This window comes from Sprattus sprattus (assembly GCF_963457725.1).
Source record: "Sprattus sprattus genome assembly, chromosome: 6".
Classification (NCBI taxonomy): domain Eukaryota; kingdom Metazoa; phylum Chordata; class Actinopteri; order Clupeiformes; family Clupeidae; genus Sprattus; species Sprattus sprattus.
In genome coordinates this window covers 200481-227500 of record NC_137925.1, presented here as the reverse complement: position 1 = coordinate 227500, position 27020 = coordinate 200481, and the positions used below count along the sequence as shown (strand labels likewise).

The window sequence follows — 27020 nt, the reverse complement described above, 5'->3', positions numbered from 1 at the left end:
ATGCCGTGGTACCAGGACAGGCCAGCGCCCATCATGAAGATGCCCACGCCACTGATGAGGGAGGCGATGTAGCGCATGTTGGAGAACCCATACCTGTGTGTGTGTGTGTGTGTGAATATAAACATATACTTAAATAAATATATATAAATATATACTTATTCAATATCAGTATCAGACTGCTGTGTGTGTGTGTGTATAATAAATATATACTTATACAATATCAGTATCAGACTGCTGTGTGTGTGTGTGTATAATAAATATATACTTATACAATATCAGTATCAGACTGCTGTGTGTGTGTGAATATAAACATATACTTATACAATATCAGTATCAGACTGCTGTGTGTGTGTGTGTGTGTATAATAAATATATACTTATACAATATCAGTATCAAACTGCTGTGTGTGTGTGTATAATAAATATATACTTATACAATATCCGTATCAGACTGCTGTGTGTGTGTGAATAATAAATATATACTTAAATAAATATATATAAATATATACTTATACAATATCCGCATCAGACTGCCAGTTCTTAAAATGGTGTCAGGGATCGCAAATCAAAGCACTGAGGCAATGGAAATGGGTCTTCATAAGTAATTCTAATTTATTTCATTAAAATCAAAGCTGAACTGAAACTGGCCATCAGCTACATACGGTCAGCACAACATTGCTGTGAATGACTATATCTGAAGAAATGGGGTGCGGAGTTCTCATCATACTGATTCAGCTAATCTAGCACTAGCACGGCTCTTACGGGTGTACAGCATCTGGATTCCTCACAGATTGACTGATGCCGATCGCTAAGAGAGCCTGTGCAAAGAAGACAGGAAAAGACAGAAGAGAGAGAGAGAGAGAAAGAGAGAGAAGTAGAGAGAGCAATCAACGTGGTAAATGAAAGGCTATGAATGACAGTACCCTTCCTTTGTATTGAGTCAACACATTCCTGGTAAGGGTGGACAAGACTGACCTGATTTGCTGTGTCAGCCAATGAGTGAATGGCTTCAGAGAACATACTGGCTGATCCAGTATACACCCAAGCCAGTAGCTTGAAGAAAAAGTTCAGTCCATTTCTGTGAAAAAGCAAGAGAAAATGAATCAACAGCACCCATGACTTGACTCACCCACTATCAGTATGGTTACCATAACGATGGCCGATCAGAAAAGGCCCCAGGCATACTGGGGAACAAGACGAAATGAGACATTTCAATATTGTGATCCAAACACCCTTGTAAGAAGTTACAGTATATTATCTGTGAGAACATGAGATTCACGATAAAGCAGCTGCTGCGACCACCAAAAGTTAACCAGTATAATCTCCATAATGGTAATCTTATCATGGTAACAAAGGAAAGGTACCCATGCTGGTATTGCTCACCTGGCAGCTGGGGCCAGGAAGCCAACTGAGGTGTGAGTGACTGCATGAATCATAGTATGGGAATGGGGATAGGCCACTGGAAACCATCTCAGACAGCAGGTCAGAGAAACCTGATTATCATAGAAGCCTAGCTTATGTACAGTAAAAGCCTTGGAGGCATATTAGACACCATATACGGCTTGAGTTGGAGATGTTTGTGTTTCAGATCTGCACAGCTGAATCCGGAGTAGGCTCTACATTAGGGCTGGGCGATTCACCCCAAAAAAAAAATCTCCGATTTTTTCATAAAAAACTCGATTCACGATTCGATTCACCCCCCCATGAAATGACTACTCACGGTAAAATAATTTCAAACACACATTTATTTTCATTTTAAAAAGTGCAAAAACTATATTCATATGAATTCATTTAACCTCATAAGAAGCACTGCATTAGGTCTACAAAAAAAAAAATCTAAATTAAGCTTTTAAATAACACCTATATGATAGATCAATATTGTCCAACTAACACTACAGCATAGATATTCTTATATCATAGCTTATTATACTATAGTCTTACTGATCTGACAAAAAACCGCATTGAAAAAACAGAGGGAAGGCAAACAGTACCTCTGCTTCACTGAAGGGGGCGTGCGAGAGCCCACCGGTCGGGGATAATTATTCAGCCAGAGGTACAGAGGTAGTGGCACCTTTCTTTGGCACAAGCCCACCTCTCTCCCCGTGTGTTTCACTTGCCATGTTTGTTTGTGGATGAGGTGGGAGTGCTGGGACGAGAGAGGAAATACACTACAGAGAGTCTGCAGGGGTCTTGGCGAATGTAAAAATGAAATGCTTGCGCTATGTGCTTAGTGATACGGACAGTGGATAAAAAAAAAAAAAAAAAAAACAAACACACACAACAAAAAACAAAAAAAATCGTACAACTCGATTTCCTTAAAAAACGAATCTTGATGACGTTCCAACTCGATTTTAAAATCGTATCGATTTTTTGCCCAGGCCTACTCTACATGTTTCGTTACTGTACTTCACTGAAAATAAAGACTGATTGCTGCATCACCCACAAAATAAACATCCTTTTCCCGACACAAATTAGTGAACCACCCATCATGAAATTTCTGAAATCTATTTCTGGATATCTGCACATTTAGAACAACCTAGAAATGTTGAAGTTGAAGGACAGGGATCATCGGCTCCTTGTCTTTGTTTTATACCAAGGAGGTGCCAGGCTGTGGGCAATTTTGTTAACGCTAACGGACACTGTGGCAGATTTTTTTTAACTCGATTATATTTTAAGCCAGCGTATAGGAGTGTGTAACATTGTGTTTAATATGACCCGGAGTGTGTTCGCCCTGACAAACTGTGGCAAAGCATTAAACTAAGTTAGCTAAGTAGTAGCCTGAACAAAGTTTTATAGACATGACTTAAAATCGTATTACACAAAGTATCACCCAGCATATTACATTCATGTAAGTATGCTATGACAGTACATCACAACAGCATGCAAAATGGATCCATCCTATAAATGCAATGAGAATATTGTATACACTGCGTCTCTCTGTCTCTCTGTCTGTCTCTCTGTCTGTCTCTCTGTCTGTCTCTCTGTCTGTCTCTCTGTCTGTCTCTCTGTCTGTCTGTCTCTCTGTCTCTCTGCCTGCCTGTCTGTCTGTCTGCCTGTCTGTCACGTTTTAACTTCCTTGTGGTCCATTAGCAGCCAAGTGTGAATGGACATGATGTGGAGGAGAGGCTGTCTATCATGTGACCGCACACATGCCTACTTAACTCAATCACTTTAATCTAATAGCCAGTAGGCCCCCATAGACATGACGTCCCGTGCCACTACAGAACACTCACTAGCTGACTTCACACCGCCACACACACACACACACACACACACACACACACACACACACACACACACACACACACACACTCACCGTGAGGTGTGTGTCTGGTTCATATTTTAAGGACGTGGGGCCGAACCAACTGGCTAACCAATATACGCAATAGAAACCCATATTGAAGACACATGATGGAGAACAGAATCTTGCCCAGTCAACCAGTGAATCCAGAAATGAAATTAGAGCCTTACATGCATATAGCTACCATTACCACCTTCCCCGGCCCTTGGGAAAATGTGGCCCTCTTGCCTGATCGAGGCTAGAAAAGAAAAGTAATTTCAGGCAAATATTATGTGAATTATGTCACTCTCACAAACACACAATAACCTGCTCAATAATGTTCTGGAGACAACTTAATTAAAAGGCATGTAATGCATTCTAATACAGTAAAAAAAACTCTATTACAATTAAAATAAGACTTTAATGCAAAACTTGTAATTTTGTGACAACCTTTATCATCTCACATCTCACAATTATAATGCACCTTTGCATGAGAAAAAGACCTGGCCATCAGAAGGTCATTAATGAAATATGCAATCTTATACTTAATCACCCATGTCTTTATATTAGTCACAGACATACCTTAGTGTTGCCCCAGAAGTCCTTATATTCTTTTAATAGTTGTTGATTTCTGAAAATATCTGGAACAAGCGTGACAAAATGAGCGATAAAAACAGTTATTTACACTGATAATAAGAAGCTGATGACTTCCATCCTGCTTCTTGGGTTAAGGTCCATTGTTTGGATTCAGCATAGTAACTATGATCCATACATTAAAAGGTAGATAAACATTAAATGGATTCAGCATAGTAACTATGCTCCATACATTAAAAGGTAGATAAACATTAAATGGATTCAGCATAGTAACTATGCTCCATACAATAAAAGGTAGATAAACATTAAATGGATTCAGCATAGTAACTGTGCTCTTTACATTAAAGGTAGATAAACATTAAATGGATTCAGCATAGTAACTATGCTCCACACATTAAAAGGTAGATAAACATTAAATGGATTCAGCATAGTAACTATGCTCCATACATTAAAAGGTAGATAAACATTAAATGGATTCAGCTTATTAAACTAAAATGAAGGTACAAAGGAGAGGTAGTTCAGGTACATACTCTCTTCATACTCTTGTTCGACCACCTTTCGAAGAGTTCTCTCTCTAGCAAGAGCCTCATGGCTGCCCCACACATCCAGAGCTCTGATAGAAAGGACACAAAACACCGTTCAGAGATCACACACACACACACACACACACACACACATATTATATTTAGATGCAGACCGCTGTAGGCTGCTCCTTTGAAAGACTTAAAGACATTACTGGTCTGCATTAGCAAATTATAGCGGGATAAAATATGTACTTGGCTTCGACGTCAGACCGCAGAAAGACGGTAAAAGCCTCCGTGTCATCGTGTGGACTCCGGCGACGGATCTTCCGTAGCTGTTCCAGGTCACTAGAGAAGCACAAGAGGTCACAGTCTTGAATACACAGGCAGGCATTACAGAGTAATAAACCTCTAGGCAGGACACATCACATATAACTTCTACTACAGAACTCAAATACTCCTCTTCTCTTTCTAGTTTAGGTCCAGTCACATAACAAACACACTGTCACATTATTAATACACATCACCGTTCCTGACTAAATAAACACATATCTCCAGAGCCAAATGAGCATATGAATCATTGCCTCCATTAGATGCTCTGCATTTACCTGGGTTTCAGACAGAACTCATTCATGGCTCTGACAGCAGTGATGAAGTTGTTCTGAGTGTACTTGATCCCATATTCTCTCTTCTTCAGGACGGCTCTCACTGAGGGCACATCAGGTTTATATCACTTCTTTTAGTCTCTACAGGTCCACACACACACACACACACACACACACACACTGAGGGCACATCAGGTTTATATCACTTCTTTTAGTCTCTACAGGTCCACATTTACAATATGCACTCATTAACCCATCTACATACACTAGAATGCACAAGCAAGCGCTCTCTCACTCACACACACACACACACACACACACACACGTAAAAGAGTTTGACCTCTGTTTTACCTTTTACTTGGATAGCCTCTGTTTTGGTCAGTCCTTGGGGCTTAGGGTCTGAAAAGATGACTGGGTTAACGATTATGGTTTTGAACAATGTGAACAAACAGTGACAAAGGAATAAATAGACAAAACTTACCAGCACCATCTTTTACAGATGTACCTGAGGAAAACATAAACAACAACGTAAACATTTATGCACACACACACTTTGCTAGCTACATGTATATAGCAATAACACAAGCAGATGCATTAAATGCATTATGTTCTGTTCAGTTTAGCTCATGTAGGTATGTTTATCTGTTTAGTATGTGTATTCATGTTTAGTATCTATATTGTTTCATTATTGTTTATCTAGTAGGTCTACTACCCTGTCTTTTCATATGTGTATCTTATGTTCAGTACTTATTGTTAAGTTATGTTATATCATGTTGGAGTACTTAGATGTTTAATGTTTATGTTATGTTATGTTTTGTTAGGTTATGGTAGTATGGTGTCCTGTCCTAAGCATTTCAGTGCCCAGTCCGACTCTGTTGTTCTGTGTATCTGACAATAAAAGACTTGACTTGACATTACCTTCAGGGAAAGGCGGAGCTGCTCCTGCTGCTGCCAACACCTTCTCTGCTGTGATAGGGGGGTCAGTTGATGATCCAGGGGGGCCATCTTTACTGCCACCTGAGGTCGAGTAGTACTGGACCTGCGCCCAGGCAAACGGCGCCACTCGACCGTCAGGGAAGCTGAGCCACACGTTTTGGCCCCTGGCGCCATTCTGCCAACCTGGACCAAGTGAAAGTCAGACACCACCGTTTCGTTTTTTATATCTTAATTCTTGTACACTACCTGAATAGGCCTTATAATTAAAAAAGCTAAATATGCAGGTTAAGTGCAAACACAGCCAACCCGTATTACTCATATCACAATAACTAAGATAAAACATGATAGGGATCTAAGTCATGCAATATGGGTTATGAAAATAAACACAAGTAACCCAAAATATGCTCACCATAGCAAGGACGGGCCACTCTAGGGGGCCATTGTGACAGGGGGGCTCGTTGGTGCAGGTACACCCTGCAGAAGACCTGCCATGGTCTATGTGCTAGGCCGGGGAACATCCTGGCTTTGGCAAGGCGCGGGAAAGCAACGTTGGAACCTGCTGCGTACGCACACAACAATAGTAGTGAAGATAACTGCGTCTATTCGCTAACGAATAAATATCCATGCATTTGTTCTAAACGAAGGCCTTATGTCAACGCTGAAACAATGGAACTATCAACTGCCCCGCTAGAGACATAACCCGGGAACCACAATATGAGAAGCGACAGTGAAAGCATCATGCATGTCATGCCTACATGTCATGTGCACATCCTTAACAGAGGAATTCTTCTTGATAGCAATGCTAGGCTAGGCTAATGTCTTTCATTCGGATATGCTAGCTACCTCAACAGGCCTGCACTCATCTTTTATCTACATACAAGCCGTTTGAGGTCATAACGTTAGTGGAAACATGATGGTGTACATATGTTCCATTAGTCTTTTCAAGAGGTGTGCCGTTTATTTTGTGAAAGTATGGATATAAGCTTTTGCTAGTACAAACTATGTGGTTATTTAGCTAGCAAAGTTTTGATTATTACAAGGACTTACTCAGCAAACTGCAATGCAATCTATGACTACAGGACATTAGTTGACTGACATTACCGGCAAATCACAAGGCAGTCTTTACAAATGACAACGCATTTTAAATGACGTTGGCTACTAATTTAGAATGGTTAGCAAACGCCACCTCGAGCTTTAAGACTCACTGAACCTAAAGTAACAAGTCTGTCCACTCTTGTAGCTACACTGGTGCTTCAATGGATTTCTTAATCGGAATTTAGTCCACATGTAACATTAGTTTACAGTAGTCCTTATAAAACCCCATAGCATGCGTAGGAAACGTAAATAGTTGAAGTTGTTAATGTTGGCAAGGGTAGGTAAAAAGATCGGAATCTAGAGTTTAGCTGGTGCTCTAGAATAAACTAATCAGGTTATAAGATGCTACTGACTTTAGCGAAGTTAGCAAGCTTGGTAGCTAGCTAGGTGCATAACTGAAACTCCCGGAATAGATACATTGACATTAATTTATATACGTATAGGATTGTTGCAAGTTTACATACAGGTAAAAACAACCACCCAATATGACAGACTTACCTTTTTGTGTCGATTTTTATTCGGCATATCTCAGTCCATTTCTACTTTTTGACACCATGTTAACTGCTACCTAGCTAACCAATGCAGCCATATCAGCATCAGCCATACAAAAACATTGGAGGTATACCAATGACGAAAATCTCGCGAGAAAATATTCACTTTAGAGTGTGTTCAAGAACGTGGGGTTTGCGCCGTTGTATATCTCCCAGTCGTTCGTATTTGGGATGTAGGCTATCAAAGCTATCAGCAGTTCTAGTCCAGTCAAATTCAGCGAAGTGCTCCTTACGGTCCTCTTTTAGATGGCCGTTTTGTTTCTGCGATCAAAAATCGCGGGTGTTCGTGCACAGACCTGGCTCTGTTAATGGGAAACAACCAAACCAAACCAGTTAAATACCGGTACACTAGTCAAGTTCAGTAGCAGGAACCCCATTTCAGTACGTCCCTTTGCCCTCTGTTGTCACAGTTTCATGCACCACAAAGTTTAGCGCTTGATTCAAGCCAGCTGTAAGGAGCAACTTAAAGTAATTCATGAGTATCTTTATAATGAGAAATTGTAATAAACTTTATTACCTGGCAGTTGACAGAATAGCGTGTTTTGTTTTGTCACGTTATTTATTTTTGGCGTTCACAATATGACAGGTTGGACACATATTCTTGTTGTGTTGCACAGTACGGCATTGAACAGGACCGCTGTTATTTGCTCCAATGATTTAATTGAATCATTCAGTGTGATCCTCATACATGAATTAATTTAGAACTGTGAATGTAAATTGTTCATTTCTAAGTGTGATGACACATTTACATTCACAGTTCTAAATTAATCATGCAATGGTTTAACTCATTTTTACTTATTGTTTGCTTCGTGAAAAGAAGACTACGATTTCTTCATAGATACACCAATAGAGGACTGCGATATGTGTAATTGCTTACTACTTCCACAGGGTGGCAGAAAAACACAAGTGTGGAGACACAACATTGTGAGCAAACAGGAATGGGGATAATCTAGGGATATTGTCCTAGGGTGTATGTTGCCTAAAGATGACCTAAAGACGCAGCGATCAGTCCCATTAATAATTGATTCTGGGGGTATTTTGCATTTGCGTTCAATCTTCTTGAATTTGAGCGTTTCTGAGAACTACAAGGGGAACAGGATGTGTTTACATCTTGGAAAGTACCCTCAGGGGTAAAAGTTCTACAATTGTGGAATGTTTGTGCTGATAAAACTATATCCTCCCTTCATCCCCCTCTTCCTTCCTCTTACTTTCTTGGCCCAAACTCGCTTACCCAATTCACCATCGCTGCCTGCCCCCCTCCCTTTACTTTTGCTCCATTTCTCACTTGATTTGTCCCTCCTTCCTCACGCCAGCTTCCCCTGTCTGTCCTGCTTTCTCTCTCTTGTACCTTCTTTCTCTGTTCTTCTCTCTCTTTCTCTCTCACACACTCATTATCATCCAACACCACCACCTCCGACTCACGATGAACACCCACTACCCCGCCCACCCTTGGCCATGTGGTGGCAGAGCCTTTAAAGTCCTGCCTCAGTGCCCTCAGCTCAGAGCAACAGAGTGAGCCTGAGGAGACTGATCAGAGAGCTGTGAAGAAGAGGAGGAAGAAGAAGAAGAAGAAGATGCTGCTGGTGTCCGTCATACTCTTCCTAGGAGCAGTGAGACAGTCCAACACCAGGACTTTGGAGTACTACATCGGCGCCGTGGAGACAGCCTGGAACTACCTTGATTCAGGGGACATAGACTTGGCCTCCAGACAAAGGTAACAGCAGCAAGTGATGTGCTCTTATGTGTCAGTAGCCTTTCATCCCATAATAAATGTGGTGTTACTCAATGCAGTTTTTATAATTTAGTTTGTTAATGTTGGTATATACATGTGCTATAACTATGTATGTCTCTCCAACTGACGGAAGAGCATGTGGTTTGTATTGGGACGTAAGTAATACAGCAATAATCTTCAAACGTGTTTTCTCTTGTCAATCAACAACGCACAAAGGGCAGCAAAAATGTTTGAAAATCTTAATAAGATAGTTTAGATTAACACACTAATTCAGAGGACTGAAAATAGCTGTGTTAAGACAAATGCCTAAAACTTTTGCACAGTACTGCATATATGTATGTATGAATGTGTGAAGGGCAAATAGTGGTTTTCATTAAAGCTTTGTGTATATTTAAACCTAAATTCTGCATCTATAATTATGTCATCATTCAGAAAAATGCCAGGTACGAGTCATTCTCTGCCAGTCACAGAAAAAGTGTGAGTGTTTTTCCTCTCGTTTTAATCTCTTATCATGTTTTCTTTTTCCAGACCTGACATCCCAAAATATACCAAGGCCATTTATGTTGAATTCAAAGACTCCACATTTACAACACAGAAATCAAAGCCTCCATGGGCCGGTCAGTATGACATCAAGTAAAACTGTACCGACTGATTAGTTGATGTCAAGTAGCCAAATATAGTACATGCTTGATTTGTTCTTAAATAACCCTATTTGAGATTTATTTTTAAGCATGCCTTCATAAGATTAAAGTGGTTTTAGTGCTTTGTTTAGTTGCTTGTAATTTCTACTCATGTGTGAAGTATGTTGTGTTAGCGGTCTTAGTATGTAATGACTTAGACAATTCACACTAGTTTATTATACTTTTTTTCTCGAGGACCGCATAATAACACGGGCTCACTGTGACGAGGGCGTTGTTTCCACTCTCATGGATGTTTTTGTTTGTGTGCCAGGTATCCAAGGTCCCACCATTCGAGCCGAGGTGAACGATAAAGTTGTGGTCCATTTCAAAAACTTTGCGTCACAACATTTTAGTATTTCTCCCATTGGGATTCCCTACTGGAAACAATCAGAAGGTTAGCCCCTCTCACTCTATGGAATCTGAATTATTCATTGCTTTATTTCAGTATACTATAAAGGTGCTGAATTGGTTGTAAAATATATTGTGTGAAAATACTTTTCTGAAAAATTGAGATACATAAAAAATAATCTCACTAACTGGATGAAAATATGAATTAGATGAATACAAAAATATATTTAGGATTTTTTTATATTTATAAATTCTGTATCAGGATTTTCAGGGACCCACTCATTCACCTGGACATTTAAAATGCACAATAACAAATGCTCTTCTCCATACTGACTGTAAAGATGATCCTTACCAATGACTCTCTCTAGGTGTGGGATATGATCCCTAACCCTAACCCTAGATCCTAACCAATGACTCTCTCTAGGTGCGGGATATGATCCCTAACCCTAACCCTAGATCCTAACCAATGACTCTCTCTAGGTGCGGGATATGAGCCCTAACCCTAACCCTAGATCCTAACCAATGACTCTCTCTAGGTGCGGGATATGAAGATTCAACCACCGCTCAGGAGCAGGAGGATGACGCTGTGGCTCCTGGCGGCTACTACACGTACGTGTGGAACATTCTTCCAATCCAGAGCGCCCCGACATCCACAGACCCAGACTGCCTCACGTATTCCTACTCTTCCCGAGTCGACATAGTCAGGGACTTCAACTCGGGGCTCATCGGACCATTATTAATCTGCAAAGCAGGTTTGGAAAAACATTACCATGCTTCCATCAATGTCTAACTCAAATCCGCCTCAACTGACCTTGTGACCTCTCTGGAGTGATGCAGTCATTGGGTGTTATTAAGAAGACGGCTTTCTTTTTTCTGAATTCATGCATTCATCATCACCCTGTCACCACACAGGTGTTCTGACGGATGAGGGCAGGCAGAAGGTTCCGGAGTTCATCTTGATTTTTGCTGTGTTTGATGAGAACAAGAGCTGGTACAGGAACCTGGAGAGGTCCCTCGACAAATTCAAAAAGCCTGAAATGGCCAGAGAATACCATACCATCAACGGACATTTAAACTCATCTTTACCTGGTATGTTGGACTGGGAATGTTCATTTAAACTCATCTTTACCCGGTATGTTGGACTGGTAATGTGCTTCTGAGACATGGGAGTGTGTAACTATGAGATAGAATCATAGAGTCCTCTTTACGGGGAGAAAATAATACAGAAAAGTTACTATGGAAATGGAGAAAAAGAGAAAAAAAAAACATCGTAGCAAAAGCAATTTCATGAACATGTAATGAATTCACACTTTTTGCTTGAAGGAATGTTCCCCTGTCATAGCTGTTGATGGGCTGTACGCCTGTGTGCTGTCCCCTGTCATAGCTGTTGATGGGCTGTACGCCTGTGTGCTGTTCTGCAGGTCTGGCTCTGTGTCAGGGCTATGAGGACGTGGTCTGGCACCTGATTGGTGTGGGCACCTCCCCTCAGATCCACTCCATCCAGTTTCAGGAGTACTCGCTGGTGGTCATGAAACACAGGAAGGTGTCCCTGGAGATGACCCCCATGACCTTCACTACGGCACTAATGAAGCCGCTCGCGGAGGGGAAGTTCCAGATCTCCTGCGGAATCCACTCCCATAAGCAAGGTAGGGGGAGAGATCAGATATCACACCCCGGATCCTTTCAGTGTCAGTCAGTCTAATTATCACCATGGCATGGCATTATACTTCATTATAATTACCACCATGGCATGGCATTATACTTCAACCTAAGCAAACCTTAAGACCCAACTGTTCCTCAGATGCTTTTTGTTAGCTGATCAAATGCACTCTCCTTTTTATTTATTTACTTTTGTTTTCTACGTTCTTTAAGCTTCCTTTTAATCTTTTATTTTTCTATGCTCTTTTAACTGTTATGCAATGTACCCTTTTCATCTCTTATTTTTCCATGTTCTTTGATAATGCACTGTGCCTTTTAAAACATTTATTTTTACTGTGTTGTTTTGTTCATTGCTCATTTAAAAGCACTTTGAATTACCAATGTGTATGAATTCTGCTATAAAGTAACTTTCCTGGTCCTTGTCTTGCCTTAGCTATTCCATATACTCTAAAATAGTTTGCACTGTCTCTTCCTATAGCTGGCATGAGTGCCATCTTCTCGGTGGAGGAATGCCCAGATGCCATGGGCCCAGACAGGCGCAATGCCAAGATAGACGAGGTGGACGAGGGGTTCTCCCTGGAGGACCTCATGTCCACTGTTGTCTTTCAGCGTGGAGGCGTCGCGTCCGTCCTGAGGTCGGGGAGTAAGGGACGACCCAAGGTGTGGGTCCACTACATCGCCACAGAGGAGGTGACCTGGGACTATGCTCCAGATGTTAAGGAGGGAGACAGGTGAGAGACAAGAGAGAGGGGGAAAAGAGAGAGAGAGAACTTCAGATGGTTCTATTATTTTGTCGTAAGGTCATTCATAAATAGAACAAATACATCTTCCATTCTACAAACTACATTTATTCATTTTTATCTATCACTCTTATGCTATCTTCTCCTATTGCTGTGGTTATTTCAGGCTTTTTTCCTCTGAGAACTTAAGACGTGGTCCGCAGCGCTTGGGGAAGCAGTATAAGAAGGTGCTGTATGTGGAGTACACGGACAAGAGTTTCACTAAGAGGAAAGAGAGAAGCCCAGGCAAGGGACTGATGGGGCCCGTCCTGACAGGAGAGGTTGGAGACAAATTCCAGGTGAACACACCATGTGGGATCGGATGTTAACGTCACACACATGTAGAGGATTTTGTTGCAATGTTCATCACAAATTGTATGGCCTTTTTAAAATCTCTTCACAGATTGTTCTCAAGAATCTGGCTAATCGGCCATACAACATCTATCCCAATGGTTTGACAAGCATTTTGTCACTACATCGACAAGGTAAGACCAATTTATTTTTTTCAAATGCACACACACACACAGTGAGAGAGAAAGAATGAGAGAGAGAGAGAGAGAGAGAACTGTCGTGAATGTATAGACATAGTGTGTAATTCATTTATGGACTTGCTAAATAAAACATTAGTTGCATACATACAGTATATTCCTTTTGTTGACTCAAATCAAAAGGATACATATTTGTTAATGTGGATGTAAGTAAGTAAGTAAAGTTTATTTTTAGAGCACATTTAAACGCAGCTTGCACTGACCAAAGTGCTGTACATAGTGCATTAGATATTGAAAGAATAATAAAATAAGACAAGATCAAATGGAATAAACAAAATAAAACAGAATAAACTAAATAAAATAACGTAAATGTATAAATCATACAGTACATACATTGATTAATACATTTCCACTTTTCACTCTTTGCCAGCATCCCATAAGGACATGAGCACTCTTGCAATCCAGCCGGGCGAGTCCTTCACATACCTCTGGAAGCTGACCTCTGAGGACGGTCCCACGGAGGCCGACCCGCGCTGCCTCACGCGTCTGTACCAGAGCACGCTCAACCCTGAGAGGGACCTGGCCTCGGGGCTGGTGGGTCCCCTCATCATCTGTAAACAAGGCTCACTGGACCGCTCAGGCAGAGTGGTGAGGACAACTCTTAACGTTTTCTATGTTTAACACTTTTTATTGGTGTTTTTTTGGGTCATCAATACAATTATACAATTACACATCACAAATCTAATTATTATACCCCTACCCACAGTAAGACCCACACACCCACCCACCCCCAGCCAGCCTACTCCATGACTCTTAACGTTTTCTAAGGACACTTTGTGAAATGTATGATTGATTGATTGATATATTAGTTTTAAACTAGCTTGTTATGTATGAATGCATGAGCAGTAAAGTCAAATTTTTTCACAATATAATATGACAAAATATTATGACTTTCTGATGAAAGTGCGTTGGTGTGGTATGCTATAATGTTTGCAGGTAACTTCAGATAAGGAGAAGCATCTGATGTTTGCCATATTTGATGAAAACAGAAGCTGGTATCTTAATGAGAACATAAATAAGTACAGTGACGACCCTTCTGCCATAAACACTCAGGATCCAGATTTCTACAACTCGAATGTTTTAAATAGTAAGTATACTTGTCCATGTTGTCTATTTTGTCCATTTAATTCAATTCAATTCAATTTTATTTGTATAGCGCCATAACAATACAATTGCCTCTAGGCGCTTGGCGCATTAAGTACAGTTTGTTGTGTTGTTGGGAAGACTTACTGCTTTCTGTTAGCCTGCTGTTTTAGTTTTAGACATCAGATGTCTTGATGACTCAGCCCACCCGTGCTCTGTCTCCCCAGCTGTAAATGGACTGATGTACAGCAACCTCCAATTCAAGAGTTGCCTTGGCGACGTCACCTTCTGGCATCTGGCAAACGTGGGGACGCAGAGCGACTTCCTGTCAATTTACTTCACAGGAAATCCTTTTGAGAAAGACACAGTTTACGACACGGTTCTCACTCTCTTCCCCATGAGTGGGGAAACCGTGGCAACAGAGATGGAGACACTTGGTAAGCATCAGGGATTTTTCTGATGTGCTATGAGCCAAAAGGCCGTGGTACATAAAATACATGTAGATATACGCTTAAATGATTGACCTATTTAACTGTGCATGCCTTAGGTTGAATGCCATGGTGAAGAGCAAAGGTGGGTATGCACAAACAGGACAGGTGTGAGGAGTCCTGCATTTCATAACCCTCTTTTCTGAACATTTGAAGGATTTTACAACAACTACATGGCTCTTTCTCAAGAACTGTTACCCTTCAACAACCTAGGGTTTCCGTTCCAAACAAAATCAAATACCTGAAGGTTTTCAATACAAGTACATAACTCTCTAGAACAATTTCAGTACCCATTAAACAACCAGGATAATTAGTAATACCAGCCAGTATAACTCAATTATGTGAGAATCTTCCTAAGCGTCCTCCACTTGTGTCTTTACAGGAGAGTGGGAGATCAGTGCTTTTGACCCTAACCTGAAAGCCCAAGGGATGAGTGCCCAGTATTCAGTGTTCCACTGTGAGAAGGGGTTGCCCCTGGTGGACACTGAGGAAGATTATGATGATTTTGAAGATTATTTCCCACTGCCCATGGCGAGGGGTGCCAGAGGGCACCAGGGGAACCGGACCGTAGCCATCCAAGTGTGCCGGAAGTCGCAAGGAAATGACACACAGCTGGACAACACTCTCCCCGTGGAAGGAACGGAGAGCAAGAGAAGGATGGTGTGTGAGGTGAAGTACATCAGTGTGGAGGGCGAGGCGGACAGTGATGTTCTCTTCAATGGTGGGATACCCGAGGACATCCTGGAGGAGCTGGATAAAGAGCTGAATGGGGACCTAGCGAGGCGACGGAAGAGGTCACCTATAGTGGAGAACACTGAGGGAGATAAAGAGCTGAATGGGGACCTAGCGAAGCGACGGAAGAGGTCAGTTATAGTCAAGAACACTGAGGGAGGCACATCAGCGAACGAAGTCCAGGAGGTCAGTGGTGGAGCTTTGCCTGATTTTCCAGACCAATTTGATTCGGTAGGTCTGGAGGAAGCCCAGCTGATGACAGTTAAGAACGCCACTGAGGTAGATGTTGATGAAAGCTCTTCAGAGAAGAACAAAACCTTAAATGACTTCTTTGGAAACATCCTCCGAAGACTGGTCCAACATTCTTCGAATAACCCCATCCAGACACTGAACGAGACCTGGGAGGAAGTGAGCAATAGCTTGGAGAATGATTCCGATCGTCAAAACAGGAGCAAGCTACAGAGACGACAAGCACTTGACCTTATAAAGCACACAGAGGAAGATAGTTTGATAGACCTGTATAGCGGTAACGACATTCTTAGAGAACCAGCTCTGATTGAAGATAACACATTGGACAGCCTAAACTCACTGTACTTTGACGACAAAGACCCAGATAAGTTAATGGTAGACCTCGGTGTCCTGGAGGATTTGTCCAACTCCACAGACAATACGACAGACACAAAACAGACATTTTCATTTGAATACGACGACTACAGTGATGAAAAGAACTTCTCCATGAATGATATCCCTCACGAGAAGCTTTTGAATGCAAGAGGTAGCAAAGTAAACTTCCGCAGCTATTACATCGCAGCTGAGGAAATCATGTGGGATTACGGAATCAAGAAACCCCATCAACTCATTAAGCCAAAGTAGAGTTGTTTTCTTTCATTGCACACAAATACACCTACTACATGACTAAACAGTGGTATAGAGAAAAAAGTAAAAATGTCACTTTTCACAATAATGTGTTTTGTCACCCCACAGAGAAATGAGACGTGGATACAGGAAGTACTTCCCTGAGTACAAGAAAGTAGTTTTCCGTGCTTACCAGAACCGAGACTTCCAGGTGCCTGTCAATCAAGGAGAACTTGATAAACACCTCGGAATTATGGGACCGGTGCTGGGAGCAGAAGTCAACGATGTGCTGACGGTGAGTTTGTTTCATGCTGAGGGTTTGTAGTGTTGCTGAGGTATAGACCTGTACAGTGGGCCATGATTTAACATGCTAATGCCTTATCTTCAAACAAACCCACAGAGATTTGGGAGATTTCAGTTTCAATTTAGCATAGCATGTTGGTTCCTTCCCAACCTCTTGTCAAAAATGAACTTTTCTCAACATTTTCACTTCTTTTCAGTAGGTAAAAACCATAACTTGATCTCCATTTACATTGACCAGTGTTTACAACATGACACATGTAGATGAATCACACAACAGGTCAAAGGTACTGAACGTATTAATGCTTTTTCCTGGTTTGCTCCTCACCTCCAATCAGGTGGTCTTCAGGAACAAAGCCTCCAGGCCCTACTCTCTGCACCTTCAGGGGGTTTATGACAAGTTCCAGGGGCAGACGTCTTCCAGCGGGATCCCTGGGCAGGACTTTAGGCCCGATGAGGCCCCTGGAGAGCCTGTGCCTCCTGGGGAGGAGAGGGTCTACAACTGGAGAATCTCTAAACGTCAGGGACCTGCCGCCAACGACTTTGACTGCAAGACTGGTGCCTATTACTCCAACGTTGACAAGGCAAGGCTTTATTTTCTTACCTACATTAAGACCTCTAACCAGGGGTGTTTCTGGTGACTCTAGGGGCTCAAAATCTAGGGGCTCACGTCTACACATGGGCCCCCGAACCCTATCCCCTGACCCCCACCGTCGACACATCTACAAAGGGCATTCATCCAGGTGAACCTTTTATGCTTAATCAACAGCCTTAGTCTGTGCTACCATAGTGATTCCCATTAAAGTATGTAAGGGGTTCCCCAGTCACTGTTAGTCTGTGCTACCATAGTGATTCCCAAAGTGAGTCACTGTTAGTCTGTGCGTCCATAGTGATTCCCATAGTGATTCACTGTTATTCTATGCTAAAGTTTGTACACTGTCAACCATATTGCACACAATATCTGCCATTAAAAACAGGTTATTCAAAACAGATGACAGTGTAGGAAATAACCGTAGCAGCCAGAACATGAATGCTAACTCCTTACACACCTCCTTGTTATCTCCTTGCTCCTGCTCATCCTGTCACTCGCTCATTCCCAGGAGCATTAGTGTGCCTTCACTTCCAGCAGTATAACAGGTAGTTGCCATATTGTAGCCTAATTAACAAGCACCTAGCTAATGGTGTGGGGACCCCATATTATCATTGTCCCAGGAAGCTGCCTTCTTTGCCTTGCCCGTCGTATCCAATGCATTGGATTGGTCTACAATGTTTCAAGCACATTTCACGTGCTAATAGTCTACCCGCACTTTGAATCCATATTCCTAGTTTAATGCCGCTATGAACAGAGAAATTATTTTCTTTTTTCTCTGGTATGTTTCTCCACCAGGAGAAGGACATAAACTCCGGACTGATCGGCCCCCTGTTGATCTGTAAGCCAGGGACTCTCAAACCCCCCCCTACCCTTCAGCAGCCAGGGGTACGGGATCTCTTCCTCCTCTTCACCGTCTTCGATGAGAGGAAGAGCTGGTACATGGAGGACAATATCAACACCTTCTGCACTCCCCCTTGCAAAGCCAATAAGAATGACCCCTGGTTTGAGATGAGCAACAAGTTTTCAGGTAACTGAAAACAGCCCTCCAGTGTTTTAGATGGCCTCACATGTCACATGTAATGTTTACTTTTGGTCCTTTTTCTAGCTTTTATGCAACGGTATAGCAAGACAGGATATGAAAGTGGGGTATGAGAATTGACCACAAGTCAGAGACTCACACAGGTCCCCATGGGTGGGGTGATGATGCATACTACAGCACCCCCACCGCTGTGTTCTCCAAATGAAATAGCATAATGATCAATGGTAAAGAGGCTGCATTTATATAGCGCTTTTCTTTTCACAGAGCACAGAGTGCTGTACACATTAATCAGACGTCTTCCCATACATACACTGATGGCGGATATATCATCGTATACTGTGTAGTGTTACTTGGACTGCATTGCACCTCCACTTTAGACACCTCACTGAACATTCTAGTTCTAGAACATGGGCCTCATTATCAGACGCATAACATAGTGCTGAAAAGGAGCACTGACCATAACAAACCTATCCCCTAGCAACACACGGCTGGCACTGACCATAACAAACCTATCCACCCGAGCAACACGGGGCTTGAGAGGCAGGTGTTGTTAGGAGAGATCTGAAGAGGATGTTATTGTGATCACAAAAGCGGGAAGAAAAAGACATAATTACAGCACTCAGTGTACTGTGTGTAAGGTGCTATGCACACGAAGTCTAGGGCCTCCGAATCGGATTTACTTTTCACACCAATCGAATCTTTTAATTTCGTAAATACGGAGGCTGGCAACGAGAGATTTGCGTAAACACGGAGGCAGCAGATTGTGGTGAACCGACTGTAGTACATACCCCACGCCTGTGGCTGGCGCTTTAGCGCTTTATTTACACAACTGAAAAAACGTGAAAAACCTAGAAGAAGAGACTCAAAAGCACAAGGTAAAGGAAGCAGCAAACGGATAAATACATTACACAAGACATTCAAGCTCCAATTAGCAACATTACATTATGGTGGTTAATAAAATCAGTGGTCAGACTAAAGGATATGCGAAAATGAATTATATTTTCTATTGATAATAAAGAGTTTTGAACAGTACAACATGACATGTCTGTCATGCCATTTCCCATGAGCCTTTGCTTCGGCCATTTTACATACATTTATGAATAAAAAAGCAATTAAATCGCTGGCCAATTTATATTTGTGGTCATGAAAGTTATGTTACGTCTGAATAAGAAGAATTAGATCAAGATAGGAGGCTAATTAAAAATCAGTAGGCTGGGTTAATGAGAGTGAATACGAGGCCCACCACGAGTGATTTTGAGGGAGAACAAGGGATATAAATAGTTGTTGGAGATCACAAATTGATCACATGGGGCAGTGACGTCATCAGGTTGCGTGAAACCGTGCAGACAAACAACAGCCCCCGTACCGATTCAAATCTACTCACTTTCTACCCCGGACTGCGATCGTTGCGGAAACAAGGTGCGGATAGAGAGTGTTCGTATGTATGATAGGGCTATCTGTATTAGCTATCCGTATCAAATTGACAAACTAGGCTCCATGTAAACGACCTCTAAGTTGGCACATTGGATCGTTAGGGATGGTGCTTTGGTTCATGTAACGACGAAAATAATTGCGTGTTTGTGTATGTGTGACAGAGAGAGAGAGAGAGAGAGAGGCAGAGCGAGAGAGAGAAAAAGAAAGAGAGAAAAAGAGAGAGAGAAAACGAGAAACATTCTAACTTCATAAATCCTCTGCAGCCATCAATGGGTTCGTGGCGGAGACCCTTCCTGGGCTGGCCATCGAGCAGTACAACCTCTCCCGCTGGCACCTCATGAACCTCGGGAGTGGGGGCGAGTTCCACGCGGTCCACTTCCACGGACTCCCATTCAGGGTCAAGAACGGCGAGGAGCACAGGATGGGTGTGTTCAACCTCTATCCAGGTAAGAGCACAGGATGGGTGTGTTCAACCTCTATCCAGGTAAGAGCACAGGATGGGTGTGTTCAACCTCTATCCAGGTAAGAACGGCGAGGAGCACAGGATGGGTGTGTTCAACCTCTACCCAGGTACCCATGCAGCTCAACTACTGGTCAAGTTATCCACCCACACGTGCACGTGTCCATTCATAGCATCGAGTTAACATATTTGAATCAATATAGGAATTTAATGACTTGAATGGAATATTTAACATAATTAAATGGGGCATATGTACACAACTCTCTCCAGTTTGTGACAGTGAGTCCCTCTGGCTGTGCCTGCAGGTGTGTTTGGCACGGTGGAGATGAGCCCGCCTACGCTGGGTACCTGGTTGGTGGAGTGCACCATAGGGGAGCACCAGCTCTCTGGCATGAGAGCCAAGCTGCTGGTCTATAACAAAAGTAGGTGCCAAGTCAGTCTCGCACCCATCTCAAATTCTGAATTAGAATTTTAGATTAAGGTTCATGTTTTAGATTTTGACATTATCGGAGGTTATCAATTCACCATAAGTTTGTGAACAATCATTGTCTTTACCCTTTTTTTTGTATTCTTTTACAGAGTGCATTCAGCCACTCGGGATGCAGTCAGGAATGATCGACGATGAGCAAATCTCAGCTTCGGACTACTATGGTAATTTCTCAAGCAGCAACGAACTTGTTGTCAGTTTAAGGTTCTTGCCCAGTGTTTCAATATGTTCATTTCATTATTCATTGCGTTCATGTGAGTATGGATTGGGGTGCTGAGAGGGCACCGATCAGGAGACTTTAGATACTTTTTAAATAATTGAGTTAGAGGTTTCTGTGGACATCTCCCAAAAGGTCCTCTAAACACGAATACAAAAGTGATGGGGGGATCGAATGCAGAGAAAAGAACACAAACTGTGTTGCAGTCATAAATGACGCAAACAAAAAAAGACTCCTAAGCCGTTCCTAAGCTGTTTCCTATGCAGCTATAATGTTCCTTTCTGTGGATTCATAATCACCACGGAGTTCTGCGGGGTCATTTCAGCTCAGCGAAGGCTTCCAGAGCTGATTGGAACTGCCACACCTAATTTCATGCGACAGAGCCATTCCAATCTAGCTGACCTGAGATTGGAAAATGCACAGTGCATAAATCCATTCCATTATTCTCCTTTTTCACTTTTCTGTTCCAGTGCTGCATAAAGCACACTTTTTTACTAGCTTTGACAGTAATTAAAAGGTTGCCTTTTTGTCTCTCTGTTCCTTTGACCAGGGAACTGGGATCCTAGCTTGGCCAGGTTGGAACTATCTGGGTCGGTTAACGCCTGGATTGGCAACACAAAAACATCATGGCTTCAGGTAAGGTAGATAGTTAGAGACAGGAATCACATGGCACACCTACAAGATCTCACTTCATTGCAACAGAATCATAATCGCATGTATCGTTCATAAGTTAAACTTATTAAGGCAACAAACACTTCATATTATCTACATCTTGTTACATCTTGAGTGTAGGCCTACATCGCGACACCCTAAATGTTTTCGGTAAGGCATAACTGCCGCCAAGGTGTCCCTTTATGTAAGGGATAATGTACTGTATAGGGACGAACAGGATGAACCATGACACAAAGCCGTTTCTGTTAGACTGCTCTCAACAATGTCAAAATTCAATTCAATTCAATTCAATTTTATTTGTATAGCGCCATAACAATACAATTGCCTCTAAGCGCTTAACAGAGCCCAGAGCCTAAACGCAAAAGCATAAAGTGTTACATAAGAACGTCCGGAACCCATTACAATCTATGCAGACAGCTCTTTTCCCTCTGTAAACAGGTGGACCTAAGGAGGCCTATGCTAGTACACAAAATCCAGACGCAGGGAGCACGAACCACTATGGGCCTCTCAGAGACCTTCACCATATCGTACACCCTATCGTACAGCATGGACAACGAGCATTGGAATATCTACCAAGGGAATATCTCCAAACCATTCAAAGTGAGTATCTCTCATGTGCTTGGGCTTCGAATGTGTTTTTTTATAGTTAATGTAAATGCATCATTGTACTATATTTGCATAATGAAGTCGGATGTCATTACTTTTTTTTGGTTGAAAATGTGGTTTTGTTGAACAGTTCATAGGCAACCATGATGGCTCGAGCATAAAGGAGAATCTCCTGTTCCCACCCATCCTGGGCCAGTACGTCAGAGTGAATCCAACCGAATCTAAGGGCCGTCCCACTCTTCGCTTGGAGCTTCTGGGGTGTGATGTCAATAGTGAGTGTTGCCGAAATGCCATTCACCATCTGCAAAGACATGCGCTGCTTTTGAACATTTCTTTTGCTCGCTGTGATCTTCTCTTCAGTGAAGAGCCAGAGGGTATTGAACAATACATGTGTGCATTCTCTGTATTCAGCTTAATGAGCGTTGCAAAAGAAGTGAGTAATAGCTTCAATCAAAGCTTTTTTCATTTGAGTTTTTTTTAAGTAGCACGTTGACAGCACCACACTTAACATGAAAGGGGGAAAATATCTTGGCTGTGAGATCCATGGTGTGTTTGTGAGGTTCACTGACTGACAATGCCTCCCACAAGACTGGATTTACTGTGTGTGTGTGTGTGTGTGTGTGTGTGTGTGTGTTTGTGTGTGTGTGTGTGTATAACCCACAAGACTGGATTCACTGTGAGGCCCTGTCACACAGTCAGACATACATATCAGTAAAGGGCGCTTAAGTAAATATAATGTGAAAAAGCCCCTCAATTTATTTTCACTTTTTGCTTCTTTTTTTTGTTTCTCCTTACTTCCAGCTTCCCGTTTCATGTTTTGTAATCTGAGAGTTCTCTTTCTTGTTCAATTCTCTTTTATCTCTGCGAAACATCATCCTCAACGGTAGAATAGGAGAGTGTTGATCAATGCTTTGCTTGGCTGTATTGAAGCCATATAAGATATAAGTCTCAGATGTTCAAATGCCTTTTCATACTTGGAGGAGTATGTCAGCACGAACACTGAGACACTGAGAGACTAAGACATCGAGTTATTTTTGTGTGCACGGTGAAAAAGTTACTATCTTTCTTTCTCCAAGCTCTTTAAGTGTTGACTGTTTTAAAGTTCTGTTCGTCAGCTCCAAAACCAAACCTCACAGCTTCAAAGATTTATCAGTCTGTATGTCCTTGGGTTGTTTAATCCCTCCAAGATAAGCATTTAAACGCTTGCCTCTCTATTCCTATTTCTTCCTTGACTCATGAACACTGAGTGTTCTGTCTCTGTGACCCTGTTCTGTCTTTGATCCCAGGCTGTTTGATGCCTCTGGGAATGCAGAAGAAGGGCATCCCTGACAACAGCATCATAGCCTCCTCCTACCTGTCCAAGTGGCTGCTGTCCTGGGCACCTGCCCTCGCCAGGCTTCATAAGGAGGGCCGGGCCAACGCCTGGCGGCCGAAGGTAAGGCCTCCGAGACGAACCCTAACCCTAACCCTTACCCTAAACCTAACCCTTACCCTGGGCACCTGCCCTCGCCAGGCTTCACAAGGAGGGCCGGGCCAACGCCTGGCGGCCGAAGGTAAGACCTCCGAGAGGGCATGAGGAGCTGAACGTCATCACGCTCTTTAACATATATTCATTTAATTCAATTCAATTCAATTTTATTTGTATAGCGCCATAACAATACAATTGCCTCTAGGCGCTTAGCAGAAAAGCAGAGGCTTTTATTTACCATTCAATCATGAGGGACAGAGATGCAGTGTCACTGCATGGTCAAAAATGCAGAGTCGTGGCTAAAACACAGGCTCAGCCAATGGACTAAAACTCTTGTGTTTCGGTAGTGACATGAAAACTAGGGACATGATTTTTTGAGTATAGTAAATTGATTTAAAAATTAAACCCACAATAAATCTAAATATTCCAAGTTCTGTTTCAACCCAATCATAAAGATCTTTGAAATTAAATCATTGAAAAAAATCTAAAAAAATTGAAAAGTGTTATTTAAAGGCATTGAAATTTAGGTGTCAGGGTTGGGGACAGCTACTTCCCAATAGAAAGTACCCTATAAATGATGATTTTGTACATATTTAGCTTATCACTATCTCATGTAATGCATTGGGTTTATATAGACCATAACATTTTCTAATTAAATATCTATGCCTAAATACCTAATTGTTTTGTAAATAGTTTTTATTGTTGAGGGACTGCATATTACACGAATTCGGTAGAATGGCCCATATATACACACAATGTTTATTTAGACTTTTTCTGTAGGGTTTGGTTTAAATTACTTTAAATTGCCCCAGCTACCTTTTCTCCATCTAAGCCCAGGCTTCAACCATGGGTTAATATCCCACTGGGTTAATATCCCATGGGTTAATATCCCACTGGGTTAATATCCCACTGGGTAAATATCCCACTGGGTTAATATCCCACTGTTAAAGGAAATGAATCTCACTGGAAGGAGTGTCTCTCTAGGTGGGTGGGTGATTAAGCATTACATGTCCCAGCAGTGCTGCCGTATTGCTCCCAGGCAGCAGGAATAAAGGGAAGCCAAGGAACGCCCAAGTTCAACACCATTGTCTCTCTTTATGGATTTATCCGGGTTGAAAAATGGACCACTTATGTCAGCTTCTGACAACTTCCCTCCGCCACCACACTGAATGCGTCTGTGTCTGTGATAAGGGTTAGGGTTAGGCTTAGGTGTCTGTGTCTGTGATAAGGGGGATCAAGACCTTTTGTTATTTTAAGTGGACTCACTCTAGAACATGCTGACATGGATTTAGTGTTGTTTTTGTAGTGGATACATTGTGTTTAGCTTTTGAAAAACGACACCCTAAGGCAGATCTGTGAAAAATGTTGCTTCACCTCAGCTCAGACTTAAGTGTCTTCAGGAAATTGTAACTGTCAGTTGTGTCCATCCATGTAATCTAACCCTCCAAAAAAACACCCGAAAATGACCTAAACATAAACACATAAAGGAAGCCAAACCATCCCCCATTGCAAACAACATGGCTATATTACCACAGATTTGACTCTAGCTTTTCCATCCCCTCTGGCACTCAATTCAATTCAATTCAAAGAAGCTTTATTAGCATGAATGTTTTTTAACACTATTGCCAAAGCTGATTCAACACATATACAGCCGCGGAAAAAATGAAGAGACCACCTCAGAACCATCAGTTTCTCTGGTTTTACCACTCTCTCTCCAGAGCAATGACCCCCACCAGTGACTCTAGCTTTCCCATCCCCTCTGGCCCTCTCTCTCTCTCCAGAGCAATGACCCCCACCAGTGGATCCAGGTGGACTTGGGGAGGCAGAAGAGAGTGACGGGCATCATCACCCAGGGGGCGCGTGCCGTCTTCCAGCCCATGATGGTCACCGAGTTTGGGGTGTCCACCAGCGACAACGGACACGCCTGGACCACAGTGATGGAGGACAGGACACAGAGGGTGAAGGTGTGTGTTGTTTATCACACAGGGACCTCACACACACAAGAACACACGCGCACGCGCACGCGCACACACAAGAACACACACACACGCGCACACGCACACACACACACACACACACACACACACACACACACACACACACACACACACACAGACACACACACACACACACACAGACACACACACACAGACACACACACACACACACAGACACACACACACACTCTCTCACTCACACACACACATACAAACATACACACACACACACACGCACACGCACACACACACGCACATGCATACGCACACGCACACGCACACGCACACGCACACGCACACGCACACGCACACGCACACGCACACACACAGTCAGATTGTTCTTAACACCAAGCACTAGTTTCACAATGGAGCAATAAGAAGAACCACAGATGGTCTATTAGTTATTGTCTTGCGGAGGTTTGTGGCTACTGGATACATCTGTAATAAGCTGTCAATTACTATCTTCATACTACATGACTGATGCCAAAGAGGCTTTGAGTACATTTATGTTTATAAGCTACAGAACTAGAGGTTGAAATTCACAGAGCCTGTGTATTCTTTTATTTCAGATCTTTGAAGGAAACATGGAACACCATGAAGAGAAGATGAACCTCTTTGATCCTCCTATCCTTACCCGCTACATCCGCGTACATCCCAAAGGCTGGATTAATGACATCGCCCTTCGCCTGGAGTTCCTCGGGTGCGAGACACAACAGAGGATCTAATTGCGCCACAGGAGGAGACGGAAGACGAAAAATAATATTGAGCACTTGCTTCTGAAAGACTCTTTTGTATAACTCATGACTATCAATGTGTTTTTCTGTCAGTGCTGTGTGTTAAGCAATTATACATACAAAAGTCACATGGTGAAGAAGGTTAGATTCCACATTCCACTAATATATCCACACAACCTCTGTTTAATTTGAAATCTCTGTAAATATCATGTATATCATGCTGTATTTATTTTGTATATCAAAGGTTTTTGGTATGTCACACTTGTGAGAAATTGTGTTTGCACTGTGAAGAGAGAAGAACGTCTATTTTCCCTGGGGGATTTTATGGGGGAAATTAAACTTATATTTTAAATATCAAATGTCCTGGCTCGTCAGTAAACCAGAAACTGTCCTCCTCCCTGGTCACTGACCTCTGCTCTAGCGGTTCAAACAGACTCACACCCAGCTCAAGGGTCTGGATCTTTTCCACTGGACGTGGGAAGAATGGCGTTTGTTTCCTCGCTATTTGTTTGCCATCCTCAAGAGACAC

At 42.3% G+C, this 27020-nt stretch overlaps 2 protein-coding genes across 3 annotated transcripts in view; one reads left to right on the top strand and one right to left on the bottom strand.

The window, feature by feature from the left end:
- slc30a9 (solute carrier family 30 member 9) overlaps window positions 1-7642 on the bottom strand; it is a 15010-nt gene extending 7368 nt beyond the window's left edge. Inside the window, exons 1-13 of one of the 2 annotated variants that reach the window (XM_080841131.1) lie at window positions 7529-7642; window positions 6345-6494; window positions 5918-6118; window positions 5481-5504; window positions 5351-5398; window positions 5003-5102; window positions 4650-4742; window positions 4404-4486; window positions 3862-3920; window positions 3471-3538; window positions 975-1077; window positions 762-817; window positions 1-93 (exon numbers count right to left, since the gene is read on the bottom strand). The exon at window positions 1-93 is cut by the window's left edge and continues 43 nt beyond it. In XM_080841131.1, coding sequence (XP_080697257.1) covers window positions 1-93; window positions 762-817; window positions 975-1077; window positions 3471-3538; window positions 3862-3920; window positions 4404-4486; window positions 4650-4742; window positions 5003-5102; window positions 5351-5398; window positions 5481-5504; window positions 5918-6118; window positions 6345-6453 — 1037 coding nt within the window. In that variant the 5' untranslated portion in view covers window positions 6454-6494; window positions 7529-7642. The remainder of the gene's footprint in view (window positions 94-761; window positions 818-974; window positions 1078-3470; window positions 3539-3861; window positions 3921-4403; window positions 4487-4649; window positions 4743-5002; window positions 5103-5350; window positions 5399-5480; window positions 5505-5917; window positions 6119-6344; window positions 6495-7528) is intronic. The other variant, XM_080841132.1, reaches the window with a different exon arrangement.
- A 518-nt stretch (window positions 7643-8160) lies between these two features.
- On the top strand, window positions 8161-26482 carry f8 (coagulation factor VIII, procoagulant component; the record flags this gene model as incomplete). Its single annotated transcript, XM_080840252.1, has 26 exons — window positions 8161-8167; window positions 9049-9295; window positions 9842-9930; window positions 10265-10387; window positions 10878-11093; window positions 11254-11430; window positions 11763-11987; window positions 12479-12731; window positions 12907-13078; window positions 13183-13264; window positions 13698-13915; window positions 14264-14414; window positions 14638-14847; window positions 15281-16499; window positions 16615-16780; window positions 17124-17369; window positions 18173-18404; window positions 20114-20296; window positions 20616-20732; window positions 20890-20961; window positions 21565-21650; window positions 22125-22286; window positions 22423-22564; window positions 23579-23727; window positions 25542-25724; window positions 26327-26482. 26 exons carry the CDS (start codon window positions 8161-8163, stop codon window positions 26480-26482), a joined length of 5283 nt encoding a protein of 1760 aa, XP_080696378.1.
- Window positions 26483-27020: the final 538 nt, after the last annotated feature.